This window comes from Bos javanicus, chromosome 9 (assembly GCF_032452875.1).
Source record: "Bos javanicus breed banteng chromosome 9, ARS-OSU_banteng_1.0, whole genome shotgun sequence".
NCBI lineage: Eukaryota > Metazoa > Chordata > Mammalia > Artiodactyla > Bovidae > Bos > Bos javanicus.
This window is the reverse complement of record NC_083876.1, coordinates 44644048-44666963: the sequence shown is the minus strand read 5'-3', so window position 1 is coordinate 44666963 and position 22916 is coordinate 44644048. Positions and strand designations below refer to the sequence as shown.

General features: G+C 38.5%; 1 protein-coding gene across 1 annotated transcript in view; it reads right to left on the bottom strand.

Annotated features, from left to right (window-relative positions):
* Positions 1-22916, bottom strand: part of PREP (prolyl endopeptidase) — a 132570-nt gene that overhangs the window by 62935 nt on the left and 46719 nt on the right. The window contains exons 7-8 of the mRNA XM_061427708.1: positions 18095-18200; positions 589-780 (exon numbers count right to left, since the gene is read on the bottom strand). Of these exons, the coding sequence (XP_061283692.1) occupies positions 589-780; positions 18095-18200 (298 nt within the window). The remainder of the gene's footprint in view (positions 1-588; positions 781-18094; positions 18201-22916) is intronic.

Here is a 22916-nt window from a genome sequence, read left to right as displayed (position 1 = left end):
TTCAGGCAATAAGTAACTTATAAAGCAGTATATCGTCTTTGGAAAATCACTGAGAAAATGAATAAACGGGAATTTAAAGGGGTTGTGAAACATGATGGACTCAGAAGTGATGCTCTTAAGACGTTATTGTAGCACAGTGCACACAGCAGCAAGAGCAATGGATCTCAATTAAATCTGACAATAATCTCTCTTCTCTTCTATAAATCCAGCCTAAGACCTAAAATAGATATAAAATGAACAGCCAACGTTATTCCAAAGCTAAAAACTACGGATTCTGAATCCAAGTAGTTTAAAAAAATTTAAACATTAGCACTTATTATCAGATAATAGCTACACAAAGACAGCCGATACTTAATAATAAAGCTCCGCCTTTGAAGGTCTGGATTCATACTTTCACAATTTTTATGAAGATCCCATACAATACTGTGCTAATTATAAAACACTTGGCTGCTCCATTAAGACTTTTCAGGATCATAAGTTGAAGGTTTTTTACCTTGTAACCAGTTACCAGAGAATGAGAGATACACCGATGTCATGACATTCTTACCAGAAACAAAAGCGCAACCTTCAAGCAGCACGTACTCTTACCTAAGACATCTTTCTCGTGCTCAGGAACCAGCACCTTCCACCTGGACTCCTCGGGGTCCGTGAAGTCAATGTTGATCAGGCGGTAGTTAGGAGAATGGCGATTTGTCTTGAACGTGAAAACCGTGCCCTCGTTGGTCACGTAGTCATACTCTCCTTCGAAGTTGTCGATCAGCTTCACCCACTTCAGGATTCCTGGTGAGAGACCAAGCACCTCCGTCACCTCTCTGGGGTTTGAAGTGGTGTGGTTTGTGTGTAGGGAGGGGACAGATCTTTTCTGTCTACAAAACACAAGGCAGAAACAATGTTTGGAAGATCTAAGGCACGAGACAGAGCGAGGATGACTGTGGGTGAATTTTAAGGTTTCCAAAAACCTCAAAGGAAGCTTTTCCGGAAAAGCCTGGCAATGAAGATGAGTGGCGGATTCTCTGTCCAAGGAATCTGTCTGAATCCCTGTAATCCAGAACATCCTCTTCTAAGTGGGTCTCAAATCTAAGCACGTCTTTCTACCCCCACTGCCATCACTCCACCCCAAGTTTTCCTTCCCTCTGGTTACGAGCTCACAACTGAGGAATACTGCATCCCCCCAAGGGACTCCTGGAAGTGTCTGCAGACCCTGCGGTGGTTACAACTTGGAAAGTGACAGGACGGCCGCTACTCTCTGCCTCTATCTAGTGGGTAGAGGCCAGAGATGTTGTTTCAAGATACAGAATAGCGGCCTGGACAAAGAGTCAGCCATCCCTGAATGTCAAGCGTGCATAGCTGGGAAATCCTGGTCTGCAGCATCAGCTTTCTGCCTGGTATTCCCACCACAATGTCTTAATATCTTACACTGGTCCCAGTTGGTACCCTTCTTAGAAATCTCCCCATGGCTCTCTGAATAAAATCCAAATTCCTTCTTATGGTCTCCATGGTCCTGCATGTTAGACGCCTTGCCACTGAGCCAACCTCAGATGCTTCAACTTGTGCCTCACCTGGTCCTCCGGCAACACTGGCCTTTGGCAGGCTCCTTACGACATGCTTCACCTCAGAGCCTATTGAACACTGCCTTGCCTGCCAGACCCACTCACAAATCATTTCTTCACAGCACTTCTCTCAAGATATACACAGCTGACCCTTGAGCAACACTGGCTCGAACTGCATGGGTTCATTTAAAGGAGGGTTTTTTCCAAAGGTAAATACTGCAGTACTTAACACAGGATCTGTGGTTGACTGAATTCATGGATGCAGAGGGATCATGTATCCAGGGGGCTGACTATAACTTCCACGTGGCTCAAGGGTCAACTGTACCTAATATGCTTGTTTATAATTTGTCTTTTTTTTTTTTTATTCACTGTTAGATATTCAGCACCCAAATAGAATGGCACCTTCAAAGGTACAAAATAAAACTGGTGTTGAACGCAAGGGGGACACTTTCCAATCCTTCTGTTGTAAGAACTAGTCTGCTGAAAGGTCATCACTGCAAAGAAATCTTAAATGCATCCACCATCATCATCATTTAAATGGCTTACTAAATGCCACTTTAATATAAAAAAAATCCACTGGGAAGACATCTGGTTCATAACATATCAGACATAAATATTCAGAGGACAGCTCAAAGATTTTATAAATGAGAAAGCTCTATGACTTCTAAACTGCTCAAAGGCAAGCCAGACCTTAACTATTCTCCAATGAATCTCCTACCTTTAATTTCACAGTGAAACTGCTACATTAATTTGGATAGTTCATTTACATTCCTGGCGATTTTACATTCATTATCTAATTCATCTCCATAACACAACATCTTTATATAATTTGTTGTTGAATTAAATTAATCAGGGAAAATATAATCCCATGGTAGTGTTTCAGTTACACATAACAGGATTAAAACCCCAGCTCCAACCAGTATTTAGCCACATGACCTTGAACAAACTCTTTATCCTTTGCTGAGCCTCACATTCTCAACTATTGAGAAACAGTAAGCAAATGAGAAAGTTATTATAAAGTAACTAGTAATACTCACCCCACAACAAATATTATTTTAAAATAAACTATGGGAATTAAAAATAATAAGATAGGCAGTTAAAAAAAAAGTTAGCTTTCCCACATATCAGTAATACCTGCTGGAAAACAGTGGGGGCAGCGGGGGACCTCATTTACATTAGAAGCAAAATTAATGAAATACTTAGGAATGTACTTAACAAGAAACGTGGACTCTATGAGAAAAACTCTAAAATTTTTCTGAAGAATCTTAAAAAACAATAAAACAAAACCTAGTGACTGGAAACATATACCATATTCCTTGATGGGAAGACTTACTATTTCAAAGATGCAAATAATTCCAGAAGAAATCTATAAACTTAACACAATTCCAAATGCTTCTTAGGGGATTTGACAATACTGTTTAAAGTTCATCTGGAAGAATAAGCACTTAAGTACAATGGATATATTTTTAATGACAAAACAAGAAAGAACTTCTTGTACTATGATGGCCTGAGCAAGCCCTCTACTGCTTGAAGGTAATTATTATCCTTTTATGGTAATCAGTTTCTTATTTGTCTTTGTTCACTTTTTGCCTTAACACGCAGCCATGAACACTATAGTCTAATTTTGCCTCATTTTTACATTTCTAATATAATGAAACCATACAACATGGATTTTTTGAGTCTGATTTCTTTCTATTTTTGGTGTCTGATCTGACAGTGTCTTTGAAAGATTATTTATCCTCTGGTTATCATTATTGACTTCTGGTTAAATCCTACTGTATACAAAGAACACACTCTATGATTTCAATCTTTTTAAAATTGTTGACAAAAATTTGTGGCCTAATTTTTCTTAAGTGACTTTAGAATGTTTATATGACTGAAAAGAATGTATATTTTTCAGATTTTTGCTGTGATATGCTAAGTTGCTGTTGCTGTTTACAAAATGAAGCAGGGCAAAAGCTAACAGAGTCTTGTCAAGAGAATGCACTTGGTCAGACCAAACCCACTTTTCCAACAACCCAAGAGATGGCTCTACATAGGGGCATCACCAGGTGGTCAATACCAAAATCAGACTGATTATGCTCTTTGCAGCCAAAGATGGAGAAGTTCTACACAGTCAGTAAAAACAAGACCAGGAGCTGACTATGGCTCAGATCATGAGCTCCTTATTGAAAAATTTACACTTAAATTGAAGAAAGCAGAGGAAACCACTGGGTCATTCAAGAACAACCTAAATCAAATCCCTTATGACTATACAGTGGAAGTGACTGATATTCAATGGATTAGATCTGGTAGAGAGAGTACCTGAAGAACTATGGATGGAAGTTTGTAACACTGAACAGGAGGTGGTGACCAAAACCATCCCAAAGAAAAAGAAATGCAAGACTGAAAAGTGGTTGCCTGAGGAAGCTTCACAAATAGCTCAGGGAAGAAGAGAAGTGAAAGGCAAGGGGAAAAGGGAAAGATATGCCCAAAGGAATGCAGAGTTCTAGAAAACAGCAAGAAGGAAAAAGAAGGCCTTCTTTAATAAACAATGCAAATAAATAGAGGAAAACAACACAATGGGAAAGATCAGAGATCTCTTCAGGAACCTGGAGATATCAAGGAAACATTTCATGCAAGGATGGGCATGATAAAGGACAGAAATGGTAAGGATCTAACAGAAGCAGAAGATATTAAGAAGAGGTGGCAAGAACACACAGAACTGTACAAAAAAGGTCTTAATGACCTGGATAACCACGATAGTGTGTCACTCATATAGAGCCGGACATCCTGCAATGTGAAGTCAAGTGGGCCTTAGGAAGCACTACTAGGAACAAAGCTAGCAGAGGTTAGTGGAATTCCAGCTGAGCTATTTAAAATCCTAAAAGATGATGCTGTTTAAGTGCTCCACTGAATACGTTAGTAAATTTGGAAAACTCAGCAGTAGCCACAGGACTGGAAAAGATCAGTTTTGTTTCCAATCCCAAAGAAAGGCAATGCCAAAGATTGTTCAAACTACTGTATGATTATGCTCATTTCACATGTTAGCAAGGTTACACTCAAAATCTTTCAAGCTAGGCTTCAGCAGTACATGAACTGAGAACTTCCAGATGTACAAAAGCTGGATTTAGAAAAGGCAGAGAAGAGATCAAATTGCCATCATTCACTGGATTACGGGAAAAGCAAGGGAATTCTATTTCTGCTTCATTGACTATGCTAAAGCCTTCGTGGATTTAAAGACTGTGCTCAAGACTGTGTGGATCACAATAAACTGTGGGAAATACTTAAAGAGATGGGAGTACCAGACCACCTTACCTATCTATTAAGTAATTTATAAATCTTTTGTTTGAATCTAAATATTTATTGGCTTAAGGGGCCATTTTTTCTATCAGTTAAAAGGTCTGTTAAAATGCTTCTGATTGCAGATTTGTCTGTCATTAGTTGTATTTCTGTTAATTTTTATTTTCTGTATTTTGAAAGTACACTGTTAGATACATACACAATTAGAATTATTATATCTAAATAAAACTGTATTGAACTTTCTATGATTATGAAGTTTTATCTCAAGTAATGTATGTTACTTTAAAGTCTACTCCAATATTAAGACAGCTACATCATTTTCATTTTAACAAATTTGGCCAGTTGTCTTCTGAAAAATGGATGGTCCCAATATGTTCTTCTCCATGTCTCCTAACCACTCAAATGCTTTCCATCTCTTTGTGGGTTGTATTCTATGTAATTTCTTTTTATATTCACTTTCACAAATTCTCTCTTCAGCTATGTCTCATCTCTTCTTTAACCTAATAACCTAACTTTTAACATTAATTATACTTCTAATTTTAGAAGTTCTATTTAGTCCTCTTCCAAATGTTTGGTCATTATTTATAATATTTTGTTTCTTGCTTATGTTTCCAAGCTTCTCATTTATTTTTTTAAAAGCAGCATCACTGTTTTTAAAAGTGCATTTACATAATTATTTTATATTCAGTTCAGTTCAGTTCAGTTGCTCAGTCATGTCCAACTCTTTGCGACCCCATGGACTGCAGCATGCCAGGCCTCCCTGTCAATCACCAATTCCTGGAGTTTACCCAGACTCATGTCCATTGAGTCGGTGATGCCATCCAACCATTTTATCCTCTGTTGTCGCCTTCTCCTCCTGCCTTCAATCTTTCCTAGCATCAGGGTCTTTTCCAATGAGTCAGTTCTTCATATCAGGTGGCCAAAATATTGCAGTTTCAGTTTCAACACCATTCAGTTCAACACCATTAGGAATCTGATAATTCCACTCTGGTGTGAATCTGCTGGCTCTACTTCTCATGGTGGTGAACTTCTTTCATCTAATCTGTGATTTCTGATTATGAACTGATTTCCCTTGATATGCTATCTTTGAGAATTCTTGGAGGCCTGGGTTGAAATGACATTATTTCAGATAAGATTTGTATCTGGCTTCTGTTTGCTTCTTGGGAGGCAACCAACCTGGGAGCACTTTAAATTCTAGGCATGGAGATTTTTGGACCCCATAGAGAGAATCAAGTCAATGTGAACACATGTGAATGTCAGTCCTTCTGTTTTAGGAGAATCCAAATCCTGCCTCCAAGATAGAGACAGGCAGGTTTCCTTACTACATACCCTGCCTCTCCCCAACTTCCCTCTCTACCATTGGCAGGTCTATTTCTCAGTAATCCATACACCACCACCAAAGGGAAGCTCAGACTCAAACCCCAGCAGAAACATTCTGAGACAAACCAGCTCACATCCCAGGATTCCTGCTTTCATTTTGTCTTTGGTCTCTATGATTTCTCTTCTTTTGTGCCAATTAGCAATATATTTAGTAGATGATTTATTAACTTTTTACAACATTTTTGTTGTTTCAATTAGACTATTCAAGTAGATTATTATATCACCTGCTACATTCCCACAAACTAAAGTCCTTACAATTAATTGTCATAAATAATTAAGTTCCAAATCTGAGTCAAATATTTTTCTTTTTCCAGTGACAAACTGCTGACCCCCGAAGCAGGTGATCCATTCAAAGACAAATGCATCTCAGTTTACGTAAAACAACACTAAAACGAAAAGAAACCCAAAGACTATTATTCCTTATAAGACAAAGTTAAAAAATTAGTTGGCAATGCAAAATTTACAGCGTCAGAAGGTTATATTTGTTTATTATAAGAATGATGAAACAATTTTCTGGACTGTGACATTTGTAAACACAAAGTCTTAGTTCAGGGAAATGTCAGATTCCTTAAATGTTCCTCTGACAATAAAACATTTCCTGATGTGAAACCTTTACTTCTCAAAGTAACCATCTTCCGGTTTCTGACTGAAAAGGCCTTACAGCCATTGCAGTGGTATTTACTATGACCCTACTTTCCCCCGCCTGTAAAAAAGTCACTGAAATGTCCACTAAAGACAACACATAGCATAAATTTCCTTTAGTACGTCTGCATAGTCAGGTGAACCTGAAGATGCCATGCACTTGTTTTAAATAATCAAGCTCCAAACACGCTTAAACAATTTAAAAAAGTTTGTGGTCATTATCTGCCACCAATTTCTGAAACACTGACATTAGTCATAAATGCACACAAGTCAGACTTAGGAATGTGGCTGGATTTATACAAATCCAACTATAATATGAAAAGCTGTTCAAAGTACAGGCTAACAGGGCAGCATGTTTAAAACAAGGGCTCATAAAATCTTTGGCTCTCTGGGAACCGATGCTCCTCAGGCTTTGGCCACAAGATAATTCAAGAGAAATGGTATTCCAGTTGAACAATGGGACTCATTCCATTTTGTTATTCACAAGTTAAAACACTACTGATTTAATTTTTTTAAAAAATGGAGTTACTTAAAAAAAAAAAAAGAGAGATGTGGCTAAACTCTCAAACCATCTCACTTTTGCCCACCTCTTCTGAGGTATTTTTGTGTGTAAGTGGTTCTTCCTTTTGAAGTCAACAGAATTCGATTCCCAAACTTCTCTACACTGAAGTTGAAATTACTTTTTATAAATCTGTTTCTTGGTGGGGGAAAGATGAGTTTACTGAGTGAAGGTGAGCTTAAAATATCTAAAACTTTCTCTAGAGCAATTCATTACTTGTATTGCTTTCTTTGAAAATCAATGTTATTAAGTATATTCCATAGAAAATGTTTTATAAGCTCTCTCATAACAGGAGCTAAAAAGTGCACTTACACTGACAGAACACGGTGGCCTTGGCCTCTGACAACGGTTAACAAATGCACAGCAGACACGGGTCACGCTCCAGGACTGAGGGGAGCAGAAGGCCGCTGTTCTCTCTGGCCTGATGCCTTCATTCTGTCGCACCTGCCACACGGTGATGGCTAAAACATGGGCATGGAATCCAACTGACCTGGGTGTGAATCTTTCAACGGCATCAGAAAAGCTAACTGGCCTCACCCTTCTCAGTTTCCTCCAGGTAACAACACAGGCTCCTTAGAGGTTGGTGAAAAGACAATGGGATATCTAGAACTTGGCACAGAGGAAATGCTAAGAAAATATTCACTACCACCCCAATGCTGGTTATCACCCCAGCATTTCTCAAGTGACAAAAATAAGCAGAATGTGGCTTCAGAACAGCACTATTTATTTGCTAAAAGTGAACTTATAAAAATCTAATTTCCATCTCTCAGGGCACAAGACCATTTTCCTAGGAAAACACCTTTATAATCACTAATTTAAAAATTGGTAAAATTATTAATTTTGTCACTGTTGCTGTTAACTCACTTCAGTTGTGTCCGACTCTGTGCGACCCCATAGACGGCAGCCCACCAGGCTCCGCCGTCCCTGGGATTCTCCAGGCAAGAACACTGGAGTGGGTTGCCATTTCCTTCTCCAATGCATGAAAGTGAAAAGTAAAAGTGAAGTCACTCAGTTGTGTCCGACCCTCAGCGACCCCATGGACTGCAGCCTTCCAGGCTCTTCCATCCATGGGATTTTGTTGCTAGTACTTCATATTTTACTTCAAAATTAATGGTTTTTTTTCTTACTTTTATATTGTCTTTTGATGTTCCAATTCTTTTGGGTTGCTGGCATTCCCACTCAGAAACACAAACTTATTTTCTGATAACTCCCTGTCTCTCACAGAAGCCCTCCTCCTTAGTCTGACTTTTTAATGCTCTGATGACTTTGCTCAACTTGAGACGACTCATCTGTTTCAAGTTCCTTGAATGTTTATTCCCCCCCACCGCACCTTTCCTCTCCACTTCCAAAAGACGGCCAGCCCCACCAGGCATGAACATGGGAGTCAAAATTGTCCCAGATACCCAGACACAACAGGTCACCTGCCCTGCATTGCAGAGACAGCTGAGTGAATAATTTAAGTGTCTGACAAACACTAAGCTTCCTTTTGTAGTACTATGTTAGCATGTAGTGTAGATTGATTTCTAATGCAGGTGAAAGCTAGTTTTCTTTCCTGACATGAAAGCATTAAAAGGAAGGCATGGTATGTGCTAAAAATTTTATCTAAAATGATCAAACTTTCTGCAAAAAAAGGTAAAAAGCTGAGAGACAGGTTAGTAAAAGTCTGGATGAAGCTTAAGATAAGCTTCTATTTCCTTACAAAAATCAGCATGTCAGCATCACTCATCTTTTCCTCCAATGCTGTTGCTCAGTTGCTCAGTCATGTCCGACTCTGCAAGCCTATGGACTGCAGCACCCTAAGCTTCCCCGTTCTTTGTTATCTCCCTGAGTTTGCTGAAAGTTGGTGATGCCATCTCATCCTCTGTTGCCCTCTTTTCCTCCTGCCCTCAATCTTCCCAGCATCAGGGTCTTTTCTAATAAGTTGGCTCTTTGTATCAGGTGGCCAAAGTATTGGAGCTTCAGCATCAGTCCTTCCAATGAGTATTCAGGGTTGATTTCCTTTAAGATTGACTGGTTTGATCTCCCTGTTGTCCAAGGAACTCTCAAGAGTCTTCTCCAGCACCACAATTTGAAAGCATCAATTTTTCAGTGCTCAGCCTTCTTTATGGTCCAATTCTCGCATATTAGGGTCTCATACATGACTACTGGAAAAACCATAGCTATGACTGTACAAACTTTTGTTGGCAAATGATGTCTCTGCTTTTTAATATGCTGTCTAGGTTTGTCATAGCTTTTCTTCAAAGGAGCGAGCATCTTTTAATTTCGTCCCCAAATGCTGTGTCATGAGCAAAGACCACTTCAGGTCCATTTTAAAGATGATGAAGCACAATGATGTTAAGTTACCAACAACAAAGATTTTAGACATTCAGAGTTCTTTGCATCTAACAATTACTTCTTATGGATCCTATTTAAAAACTTCTTATTGTATGTTTATTCAGAATAGGGCCAAATGGTGTTTTGCTGCTGATTATCCTATTAAATAGGGGAAAAAAGTAACTGACCTGCTACAGAAAAATGAAAGAACCCAAAAGAAAGGGGAACAAACAAAAGACAGACAGCAGACAGGAGAGGGGATTTAGAGTTTCCAAACCTCAGACAGGTCCTAACTTGGGCCTGGACATGTGTGCGTGGTGACAGCACCGGTGATAACCCTGACGCTGTGCACTGGCCGTCTCGTGGCCTCCGTCCAACTGGCGGGGAGCGCACATCCGGCAGGGACAGGCTGTCATCACTGCCGTCACCCGGCACAGCGCCCGGCACAAAGTGCAGCACAGATACATGTCTGCTTCGTGACTAAATATAACATTCACATAATCCTGTTTCAGACTGAGCCTTATATACATTTCTCGATAAGGTAAAGACAAGAGAAGTAACCAAATTTAAAAGAAGTTAGCAGTTTCTTTCACTTTCCCAATGAGAACATTTAGAAATACAATACACAAAGTTACACATGTATAAAAGCATGTTGAAAATCATCTTTTGTATCTTTAGGGTATAAATTTTCATGAAAATATCTTAAAAGTTCACATACTGGCAAGAAAAAGGAAAACTCTGAGGTCTGACATTTAATTGTAATGCAGAAAATATGTGAACATTTACTCTAAATTTAGTCAATATGAAACAACTTTATGTATCCATAATATTTATAGCAAATTTAGGAAACAAAGTATATACATGCATAAATAAGTGTGTGTATATATATATATATTTCAAAAGAAACAGTAGTCTTGATTTAGAAAGGTACAGAAATAGAAGAAAATCCAGACACAAATCATACTCCTGCAAGGTTCCAGATGATTAATTTCAGCTACTCCACAGGCATGAATCACACTAAGAACTGCAGGGGTCAAGACTCGGCTGCCTTTCCCACTGCAGAACTAATAAAATGTCATGCTGCCTGGTGTCCTAAGTGATACCTTCGCACCTCTATACTTTCAATTATAAACAAGAGAAGCAGAAACCTTCCGCTCACATAATATACAGGACAGGAGAGAAACGGTCTATACTTTCTTTCATCGTTCTCAGGATTTAATAGAAAACAAAAAAATTAATTCAAAAAAGTTAAACAGCCCAGAAGGGTAAAGATTACTCACAAGTAAATGAACAAGGTGGCTTCTCAAGCAGGGCCATCTGAGCACAGGATCTCTAAAGGGGCAAGTGAAGTTATCGGAGACAAGCTGGTACCCATCTACTATGAGTCTGTGTTAAAGAAAAGTTATCCGACACTTGTTAAGATGGTAATGAAGACTACTCAAGACTACTGCAATAAGGGAGAGAGATCACACAGAACTCAAATACAGAAAAGATAGCTGGAGGTTTATAGCCAAAGTGCAGAATGAGAGGGTTGGTAGATCAAAAATTACTAAGAGAAGACATCAGGGTAGGGGGATTTTTGGTGAAAGCAGGTTAAGCACATGAGGGATAGCTGGGGGAAGGGGAATTGGATCCATACCAAGGGTACAGGACTGTCTTTAAACTGACCTAGCAGGATTCTCACTACAACTGGGGCTCTGTGGACCCAGAAAGTTGAGCGGGGGGACAAGGAACTAAGACTGAAGCCTAACCGAGAAGAGGCTCAGAGGAGCCTGACTCAAGTCTGGTCAAGGAGAGAATCTCTATTGTTGTCAGGCACTGTTCTAGGTGCTAGGGACCCTATGGCAATGAGACAGACAAGGTCCTTAACCTTGTGCAGCTCAAAAGGAATCACACACACAAGGTTTTTGTATGAAGAGAAAAAAGAAACCAGAACAGGGGAAGGGGCAGAAGGGCCAGAAGCAGGAAAGGTATCACAAAAGCAACAGGAAGCATGTTAACTTCTAGGGCAGAAGTGCCTCTTTCCCCAGAGAAAGCAGTGACTCGGGACACGTCTCCAGCAGCCAGAGCAGAAGACGGTGCAATATTCCTTGGAGGGGGCCTGCTTAGCTATTTTGAACACTTGGAAAATTATAGAGGCTTCTAAGGCCCAGACAAGAGGCCAAGTGCAGTTTCCATCCAGTGATGAGCGAAGTGTTCAGAAAAGTAAGGACAGGAGCAGCTACAGCATGAACTGCAGTTCCTGTGAGCAGCCACGGCCCACAGTTTGCAAGAAATGTGGTCATGTTACTACTAAGTAAAAATACTGCAAACGTAAGTGGCAGAAGTGAGGTTCTCCAAAGACAGGCAAGGGTAAAAGAAAAGATCCTGCTCACAGAGTAGCTCAGAGCAAGGTCAGCTAGTCCTTGAACGGAAAATCAAACTGGCATAAATGTAAATCACTCAGAGAGCATACTTTTAACTCTCAAGAGTTTAAGATTTTTTCCATTCTATATTTATGTAGTATGTGTTATCCTCTTCTGTGGTATTAAGCAGCCACTGGCCATTTTTTGGTGCTTCTCATTTCAAAATGCACACAGGCGGAAGGTTTTCTTGGAAAACAAAAATGACAGAAATGTTACAAAAGAGCTTCCTCAGTGAAATCATTTAGTTCTCCAGACAGGATATTTAGTGATGCCCTAATAAATAAAGAATTAATGTATAGGGCAATGCTGGTAAATCTCCCTGCCGTTAAGGTAAACATGATTAAAATGGTAACAGAATGGCCTGAGGTTATCACAAGGGGTATCAATTTATGCAGTATAATGTTGATGATTTCATAACACTGGATTTAGTTTTCAGTCACCAGCTATTCAGTTTAACTCACCTACTATTTCAGTTAACTAGCACATTTAGCATTTAACTTAAATATTATTATTTCCTTTAGTTTAAACAGGTCAACAAAAATGCGGGAGCAGTAAGGGAACGGCATGAAAAAGATTCTGGGTGGCAGTCACGGTCCCCAACTGGGTATATGCTCTCTGGAATTTTCAGTTATCAACCTGAAAAATTAAACGTGCCCCCACGAGAGGCACACCTCTTCAAGTTTTCTTCCATATAAGGACTCTGCTGATTATGAATCGAGTTTTACATAAAATAATACCAAGATCTGTGTTTAGAGCAGCTTTGAGACTAAAGATACATTATTTTTAGGGCATCTTTAATATATTTAATCTACTTCCTAAAACCATGGTGTGATGACTCCAAATATTCCCCTTTCAGTCAAAAAACAAACGGATAAAGAAAGAAGGCATACGTGAGAATCCACTCTATGCCAGGAACCCTGCTAAGCCCTTTTCTGTGCATTTTCATTACTCTTCACCATTGCTAAGTAGGTATCACTTACCTATTGCTAAGCAGGTATTACGAAGTAGGTACCACTGCCTCATTTGTATTTGTGCAAATATGAAGACAGAAGGGATGACTTTTCCAGGGTCACCAATTATTTAGTGGTACAGTTGAGATTTTAAAGGCTTACTGTCTCAATATACCCAACTGTAATGAAGAGGAACTATTTTAAAAATTTTAATAATCACAATATCAATCTTCTATGTCTCTCCTGTTATAAACCAAATACACTCAGTGTCTTCAACATTTAAACTCACCCACGGTACTTGTTTTTTCTAACCAGTCATAATCATGTAATAGTGCGTGTGTGCTCAGTCGCCCAGATGTGTCTGACTGCTTGCAATCCCATGGACTGTAGCCTGCCAGGCTCCTCTATCCGTGGGATTTTCCCAGGCAAGAATACCGCATTGGGTAGACTCCTACTCCGGGGGATCTTCCCGATCCAGGAATCGAACCTGTGCCTTGTGCAATGGCAGGTGGATTCTTTACCACTGAGCCACGTAGGAAGCCCCAATCATATAATTAACTCATAATGAATCAGCAGTCAATTAAAAAAAAAACACATACACACACTACCACCACCCCCGCCCCCAGCCACACACACACACACACACACACACACACACACAAAGATCTTTTAATCCTGACCTACACAATTAATTGACTTTTGAACGCAAGAGTGGGAACTGATTTCATTTTCTTAGTACTGGTCAATCACTGCAACTGTTGAGAGCTTTCAGAATCCTAGGACTGCCATTCAAAAGAACTCCTCTGAGGCTTATGATATTCATAGGTTTAATGCTAGTCAAGAGAAAAAAAAAAAAAAAGATAGGCCCAGAACTATACCCAGAATTTAGCAGCTATCACTGGAGAACACTCTACAAATTGCTCCCAATTTGTCTGTGTGCAACTCAACAGCTTAAAATCCATCTATCTTATTCATGTACATTGTGTTTTCTTGTTTACAGGATATTCTATACTTTTGAATCAATGAATTCCACACACTGGTCAGTTTAGTATTCTCATTTTTAAAAACAGTATGAGGTTATTGTAAGACTTGTTTGCTCTGTTCTTTTCCATGTGGTTTTCCATGAGCTCACTGGGAAGGTCTTTTTGATACATCCACTTGTCTAAACTGATGTACTGAATTAACCGATCAAACACTAATCTAGGTGTTACTGTGAAGGTATTTTATAGATATGATTAAAGACCATAATCAGTTGACTTTAAGTAAAGGAGATTATCCTAGACAGTCTGGGTAGGCCTGAGCCTTCCAGCAGAGTTGAGGCTTCCCTGAACAAGAAGAAATTCCACTTGTGGACAGCAGCTTCAACCTATGCCTGACCGTTTCAGCCTGTCCCTCCTGATGGCCTGCCCTACTGGTTTCAGACTTTCCTAGCTGGCCAGGCCTCTAATCTTGTAAGCCAATCCCTTGCAATAAATCTCTTAATATATATCTCCTACTGGTTCTGCTTCTCTTGTTAAACCTTGACAGACACATTCACTAACCATTGATATTTCACAAATATAAAACACCTAGCAATAACTTTAGTAAGATATATGTAGTTTCCTATATAACTCAGAGGTACACTCCCAAATAAATGTGAAGATTTACACGTAGTCCTAGTCAAACATATAGCTGGGTTTTGTTCAGATCAAGGCAAAATAATCTTAAAGTTCCTCTAGAAGAATTTTTTTTTAAAAAGAGAGAGAACAATTTGGAAAACAATAATTGCTAAATTTACTGAGTGATTATTCTGTGCTGGGTTTTTCACCTAAGCTACACAAAAATCACCTAGAAAACAAAGACAATGGTCTCATAAGTCAAGGAAAGATTACGTCAGGAAGGGAAGCCAGGACCTGGCATATTCTCTAAGTATCTTCCAACTTGAACATAGCCTTCAGGATTTTTTTAAATGCCTCCCTCTTTCATTCCTCATGTTCATTCATGGCTGCAAGGACTAGAATCTTATTTATGAGGGCCCAGGGCACCTCTCGGACACGACTGAAGTGACATAGCAGCAACAGCAGCAGCAGCAGTGCACCTCTACGCCGCCTTCCTCCTGGAATCCCAATCTCTGCGTATCATATCCTCCTTGTTAATTTCTCATAAATGCTAAAAACATGGGGCAGAGAGAGGTAGTGGGGGAAAAAAGGTAAGGACCCTAAGCGGTCAGGAAGAAAACAGAGGCACTGGCATTTGCTAAGTCTCACTCAAAGTAGTACTGTTTATTATGAAAGTGGACACAGAAATAGTTCAGAGTGTTAAAGTGTCGATGAAATTTTTTCTCTGCATTTGGAGTCAATTAAGCAATGTGTGTATCTTTTAATAACAGGCCTACTAATAATTTAAAGATATAATGGAGTAATAAATAGAAAATGAAAGCAGTGCTCTCTGGAGGAAGACACTGTAACTGAAATTTTTGATAAACTGGAGAAAGGCAAAGTCCCTTCCACCATCCTAGGCCCAAGCAGGAAAGTGGGCAGGACTACAGCACAGTAATATCTGTCATCTTGTATAAGATTCGACTTTCCATGCTCAGCTCTGTGCAGAGCTAGACTTGCAACTCAGGTGAGTGATTCTTGAGTGGTGTTGTGCATCTTTCAGAGAATGTGAAAACCAAGGTGGATGTAGTATTCATGAGATCAAAATGGATATATCTTTTTGTTTTGCAGATCTTGTTCAAAGAAGTTTAAAAATGATGCAGTACCCAATTAATAATATAAAATGGTATATATTTTCTGATCATAACATAGATAAAATACTAATAATGAGGGAATCTAATCAACAATTAGACATGAAACAATATTGTATATTTTAAAAATTTGTGTCAACTATCTCTGAAATATGGTGCTTCCTATGTGGCACTAGTGATAAAGAGTCCATCTGCCAATACAGGAGACGCAAGAGAAGTGGATTCAATCTCTAGGTTAGGAAGATCCCCTCGAGTAGGAAATGGCAACCCATTCCAGTATTTTTGCCTGAAGATTCCCACTGACAGAAGGCCTTGGTGGGCTATAGACCATAAGGTCACAAAGAGTCGTAAACAACTGAGAGACTGAACATACACATCTCTAAAATGTATTTATTTCATATTAACCAGAATATGGGGTAATTGTGCCATTATCTGGGTGCTAAGGGCTTCCCCACTGCCTCAGTGGTAAAAAATCTGCCTGTAACACAGGAAGACACAGATTCGATTTTGGGGTGGGGAAGATCCCCTGGAGGAGGGTATAGCAACCCACTCCAGTATTCTTCCCTGGAGAATATCATGGACAGAGGAGCCTGGCAGGCTATAGTCCATGGGGTCCCAAAGAGTCGGACAGGACTGACACATCTAAGCATGAGCTCGAGCACCAGGTGCTAATATCCCTGATAGTTTTGGGGTCTGGGAATTCCCAGCACAGTAAATAATGCTGTTGAAAAGCTTTAATGCTTGATGATGGTGCTGATATGATATAAATGTTGGAGGAAAACAACATTTAAAATAAGCCATCTTGGCTAACAAACACATGAAAAGATGCTCAACATCACTCATTATCAGAGAAATGCAAATCAAAACCACTATGAGGTACCATTTCACACCAGTCAGAATGGCTGCTATCCAAAAGTCTACAAGCAATAAATGCTGGAGAGGGTGTGGAGAAAAGGGAACCCTCTTCCACTGTTGGTGGGAATGCAAACTAGTACAGCCACTATGGAAAACAGTGTAGAGATTCCTTAAAAAACTGGAAATACAACTGCCTTATGACCCAGCAATCCCACTGCAGGCCATACACACCGAGGAAACCAGAATTGAAAGAGACACGTGTACCCCAATGTTCACTGCAGCACTGTTTATAATAGCCAGGACATGGAAGCAACCTAGATGTCCATCAGCAGATGAATGGATAAGAAAGCTGTGGTACATATACACAATGGAGTATTACTCAACCATTAAGAAGAATACATCTGAATCAGTTCTAATGAGGTGGATGAAACTGGAGCCTATTATACAGAGTGAAGTAAGCCAGAAAGAAAAACACCAATACAGTATACTAACGCATATATATGGAATTTAGAAAGATGGTAATAATAACCCTGTATGCAAGAGAGCAAAAGAGACACTGATGTATAGAACAGTCTTTTGGACTCTGTGGGAAAGGGAGAAGGTGGGATGATTTGGGAGAATGGCATTGAAACATGTATAATATCATATATGAAACGAATCGCCAGTCCAGGTTCGATGCATGATACAGGATGCTTGGGGCTGGTGCACTGGGATGACCCAGAGGGATGGTATGGGGAAGAAGGTGGGAGGTGGGTTCAGGATGGGGAACATGTGTACACCCGTGGTGGATTCATATTGATGTATGGCAAAACCAATACAATATTGTAAAGTAATTAGCCTCCAATTAAAATAAATAAATTTATATTAAAAAATAAATAAAATATAATGGGGAATAATTTTATAAAATAAAAAAATAAATTAAATAAGCCATCTCCAGAATTCGTGACTGGCTGGTCCTATCTTGATACCTACAGTTTTAGGCAGCAAGTTAAGCTAATACTGCACATGTGTCCAGCACTGAGAAGCTGTCTTATGATCACATATTAGCCTGATAAATTGTCACTGGTGTTCGATCTCTTTCCCGTGACAGTCTGCACCATCACGTCTAGGCAGTAATAATACTTTACAGATCAAAGGGGCAGCTTCTCCTGAACAATCTTCATCTGCAATACAGACAGGGTACTTTCACACGGAGAAACATACAAAAAATATGGTTAGCCTTGATCTACAGAAAAAATGCTAAAGCCAACAAGAGCTTCATTCAAATTTTTTTTCATTTTAAGAAATAACATCAAAAGAAAAGATCATAAGACCTGAGATGACGTGATTAAATGGAAGAAGGTTTCCTGGGAAATCAATTAGAAGACCAACATAATTGCTTTTTAATGGGGCTCTCTGGAATAATCATCTGTGTTTGAAAGACAGCTTACCAGTGATGCCATTGGGCTCCTGATGGAGGTCACAGTACCAGAGTCGGTTTACAGGGTCACATCCCTCCCTTATCGACAATAAGACGTAGCGACCATCGTCAGATAACTACAAAGGAAACAACAACAGCACAGGGAACTTAGTAGAATATATTTTTTGTGAGGAAACTGTTACACATTAAGTTAAAAAAAAAATTCACTGGTGTATCTTTACAGCAAACCTATGACTGGATAAGAAAGAAAAAAAGATAACATCAATTTTAACTTATCTTGCAATTAATCACTTTAACAAAACATAGTGAAATATTTAAGTTGAAAATATCAGTATATATAACTGAATGTCATGATTCAAAATGACTTTTACTTAGCACCTATTCTTTATAGTCAATAATACTGTAATAATTTTGTATGGTGACAGATGGTTATGGGACTTGCCATGGTGATCATTTATTGTAATATATTTGATTGTTGGATCACTATGTCGTACACCTAAAACTAATGTAATATTCTATGCCAACTGTGCTTTTTTAAAAGTTTAAAAAAATAAAGTCTATCCTTTAACTGAAAAATACATGCAATCTGTCATTCTCAATATTAATATCCTAAATTTGAATTTTTGTCATGGGTTATACGTTTTAAAAGCTGTACTAAATACGTAAGAATTAGCAAAATGGGTGTGAATACACAAAAGTTCATTTGTGGTTCATAATGTTCACGTTAACAAGTTTCTATTGAACAAATGAACAACTTTTTACACGGATCTTTAGTCCCCTCTACACAAGGCAGAAGAAATAAAAGGCTGTGCTTCAGCAGCTATCTTTTAGAATACTAAACAGAAGAATCTTCGTAGCAAAAAGAATCTTGATAAATACTAATGCAACAAATAACACTGTTTTGAGTTGTCAAAATTGATATAAGTAGTATCAGACTATATATATCCTTTTGCAACTAATTTTTTCATTCAATATTTAAAAAATTAATCTATGTTGATACATGTATATTTGCTTCACCGGTTATAACTGAGGTAAAATATTCCACTCTAGGAAAACACTATAATTGATTGATCTTCCTACCACATGCGCATTTGGATTATTTGCATTTTCTTCATTTGTGGTTTTCGTCCTTCTTACAAGCAACACTTGTGCCTTCATTACATGTTTCCTGGGGTACATAACTGCAAGTAAAACTGCTCAGCGATACAATATGCACATACTCTACTTCACCAGATGTTGCCAAATTATCTTCCTAAGTGGTTTTACTGACTTACACTCACATTTCAGTTATTTTCCACATCCTATTCTGAAGGTGAATTATATGTGCCATCTTCGCTAGGCCATGGTACCTAGATATTTGATCAAACATTATTCTAGATGTTTCTGTGAAAGTGCTTTTCTGAATGAGATTGACATTTAAACTGGTGAACTCTGAGTACAGCTGATTACCCTCCATAATATGATGTGCCTCAACCAATCAGTCAAAGGCCTTAGCAGAAAAGCCCGACCTCCCCCAGCCAGCAGGAATTCTGCCAACAGGTGGCCTCTAGATTCTGAACTGAAACTTTCCTGGGTTTCCAGCCTGCCAGCCTACCCTGTAGATTTTGGAAGTGTCAAGCCTCCATAATCATGTTAGCCAATTCCTTAAAAAAATTTCTCTGTCTCTGCATATATATTGTGTGCTCACTTGTGTCCAACTCTTTGCAAGCCTATGGGCTTCAGCCCGCCAGGCTCCTCTGTCCATGGGTTTTTCCCAGCAAGAATACTGCAGAGAGTTGCCATGCTCTTCTCCAGGGGATCTTCCTGACCCAGGGACTGAACCCGTATCTCCTGAGTTGCAGGCAGATTCTTTACCACTAAGCCACTGGTGAAGCCCCTATATATATATATAATATACAAACCAACAGGATATTTGTATATCTTATATATATATAAAATATATTATAATATATATAATTATATTGTATGTTAATATATGTTATATGTTATATATATGTAATTATATATATTATATATATAAGATATATCAAATATCTTGGTTCTGTTTCTCTGGAGAACTCTAACTAATGCACTTACCAACAACAGCTATCCTTTCATTTATTCATAAAATAAATATTTGCTAAGCAACTATTATGCACAAGACATTTTCCTAAGTGCTAAAGATAAATTGGGGCTTCCCAGGTGGCGAACTGGTAAAGAAGCTGCTTGCCAATGCAGAAGACATAGGAGATGCGGGTTCGATCTCTGGGTTGGGAAGAGCCCCTGGAGAAGAGTGTGACTACCCACTCCAGAACTCTTTCTTGGGAAATCCCAAGGACAGGAGCAGCCTAGAGGGTTATAGTTCATGGGGTCGCAAAAGAGTTGGACATGCTTAGCCACTAAACAACAACAACAATGCAGTGTATTATAAAATGGTAAATGTCATACAGAACATATAACAGGCCTGGGTAAGGGAGGCAGATGTGTGGGGAGGGGCTGTGGTTTTAAATATGGCAGTCAAGGTAGACTTCATAAGAAGATGTCTTTCCACTGTCTTCTGACTGTCACTGTTTCAGATGAAGTCACTCCTTATGTTTTTCTCCCTATGTATAATATGTTTTCATATCTGGCTGCTTTTAAGGTTTCCTTACTGTCTTTGGTTTTCTGCAAATTGGTAATAATTTACTTTCACTGGAGTCATCTACTTCATACTTGTGGAGCTTCTTGAATATTTGGATTTGTCTATTTTATCAAATTCATAACATTTTTGGCTGCTTTTTCCTCATATAATTTTTGTATCCCCTCACCCCTACCCTAAGACTTCAAATACATCATGTTAGGTCACTTAGTGTAGTTCTACAGTTGAATGAGACTGCGTTTGTTTTTGTTTCAATTTTTTTCTCCCCTCTCCATGGCTTAGCTTCAACATGCTGTCTTCAAATTCACTGATATTTTCTTTTATAGTATCTAATCTATTATTAAGCCCATGTAGAGAATTTTTTGATTCAGATTATTTTCACTTTTAGAAAAATACTTGGTTATTTTCATATTTTCTGTTTCTTTGTTATTTACATTAACATTTGCTAAAATTCTTTTAAATTTATTTTCATAATTGCTTTTGAAAAGTCCATATCTGTTAATTCTACTATTGTCATTTCTAGATCTGTTTTATTAACTAACTTCTCTCCTGGTAAGTCACATTTTCTTGCTTCTTTACACATCTAGTAATTTTTTAAAGTTGGATTTTGAACATTCTGAATGCCATCTGGATTTTTTTTGGGGGGGGGGAGTCCTTCTTTAAAAAGTTTTGAGGCTGTTCATTTTAATAGATCAGCTTAATCCATTCAAGGCTTATTTTCAAGCTTTGTTGGGGCAGGTCTCCAGTCATACTGCAAAAGCATGAATGGCCATTCTGGGGTTTTTACTGAATACCCTGGTTGTTCATGAGTCCTTTCCACTTTAACTGGTTAGAATGTGAAAATCTCCCACTTGTTAAATCTCTAGTAGTTAGTTGTCAGCTTACAAGTTCCTGGTGGTTGTTCACAGCTTGAATCGTGGAGCCTCCGTCTATGCATGTATGGCTTAATAGTCAGTCTAAGATTCAAGGGGACACCAAGAAGATCCCCAGGACTCTTAATGGGTGGTTCCCCTCCTTTGGTTTTGTGCCTGCAAGTTCCAGTGGCCTCACTCTTCCTGAATGCGGATCTTTGGACCCCTAGTCCAGTGAGGCTGCAGTATCCTGGGGGTTCTTCTTCCTTGTGCCAGAATCAGAAGATTCCTCCAGGCAGAAACCTGGGGCTATTGTAAGAGAACATCTCTCTCACAGATTACAGTCCTATGATACCTGTAGATCAACAGCTCCAAAAGATGTTTTTTCCATTTTGTATAATTTTCTACCTGTTTATGGTAGCAGGGCTAGCCCAATACCAGTTACACTTATGGCCAGAAGCAAACTTGTCATTATGTTTTTATTTAACTCATTTTTAATTCTTTATTGGATACATTTTTAGGGTATATTATCGTATGTTTAAAATACACAGATATAAAAATTAAGAATGCGTAATTGAGGACTAATTAAAAAGAAAATATTTATGATTCATAAAAAAACCTAATAATGACATAGTTTTTATCTTATTACACAGTAGGATAATTTAGGGTTTTACTTATTAGGAGTATCAAGCTTTTAGACTTGGAGGAATTAGATTCCTGCTCTCTGGAAATGTCCATCCACTTTCTATCAGCAGGTTTGTAAACCAAGTGTATGTCAATTAGGTCTCTTCTGCATTTATAAATTAATCAAAATAGCTATGTGTGTCTAAAACATCCAGCATTTTTAAGCACACTGTATGTTAAACATCTTTTTCTCAGGAAAAAAAAAAACTATTTTAAAGCACAGAGGTAATCAGTACTTGTAAAACAGAAGTGGGATTCCAAGTAAGTATAGTTTGATCAAAGATTCTAGAAAACTGTTTATTGTGGCTGTTCTTTCTTTGTGACATTCTGTCTAAGTTCTGAAGTAGTCTCCTTTCCAAGAAACTGAATCACATTTTCTTGTATGAGTTTTGGTCACAAGCTACACAAGAGGCCAAATGATTCAGGTACACTCTCTCCATCTCTGTCTAGGCTTCTTATAGTATTTTCAACGATCGTCAAATGGTTTTGGAAAAACTACGTATACGTTTATGATTTCCATGAATTCTTTTCTCCATCCTCCATCCAAATTACTTGTCATTACGTTTTAAGTGGGTTTCTTGAAAATGAATATCTGAGTTGACTGAGTTGAAAACTCAATCTAAGAACCTGTATTTTGTCTTTCTAATTGTTATTGCTTCTACATCTTACTTTTAACATTC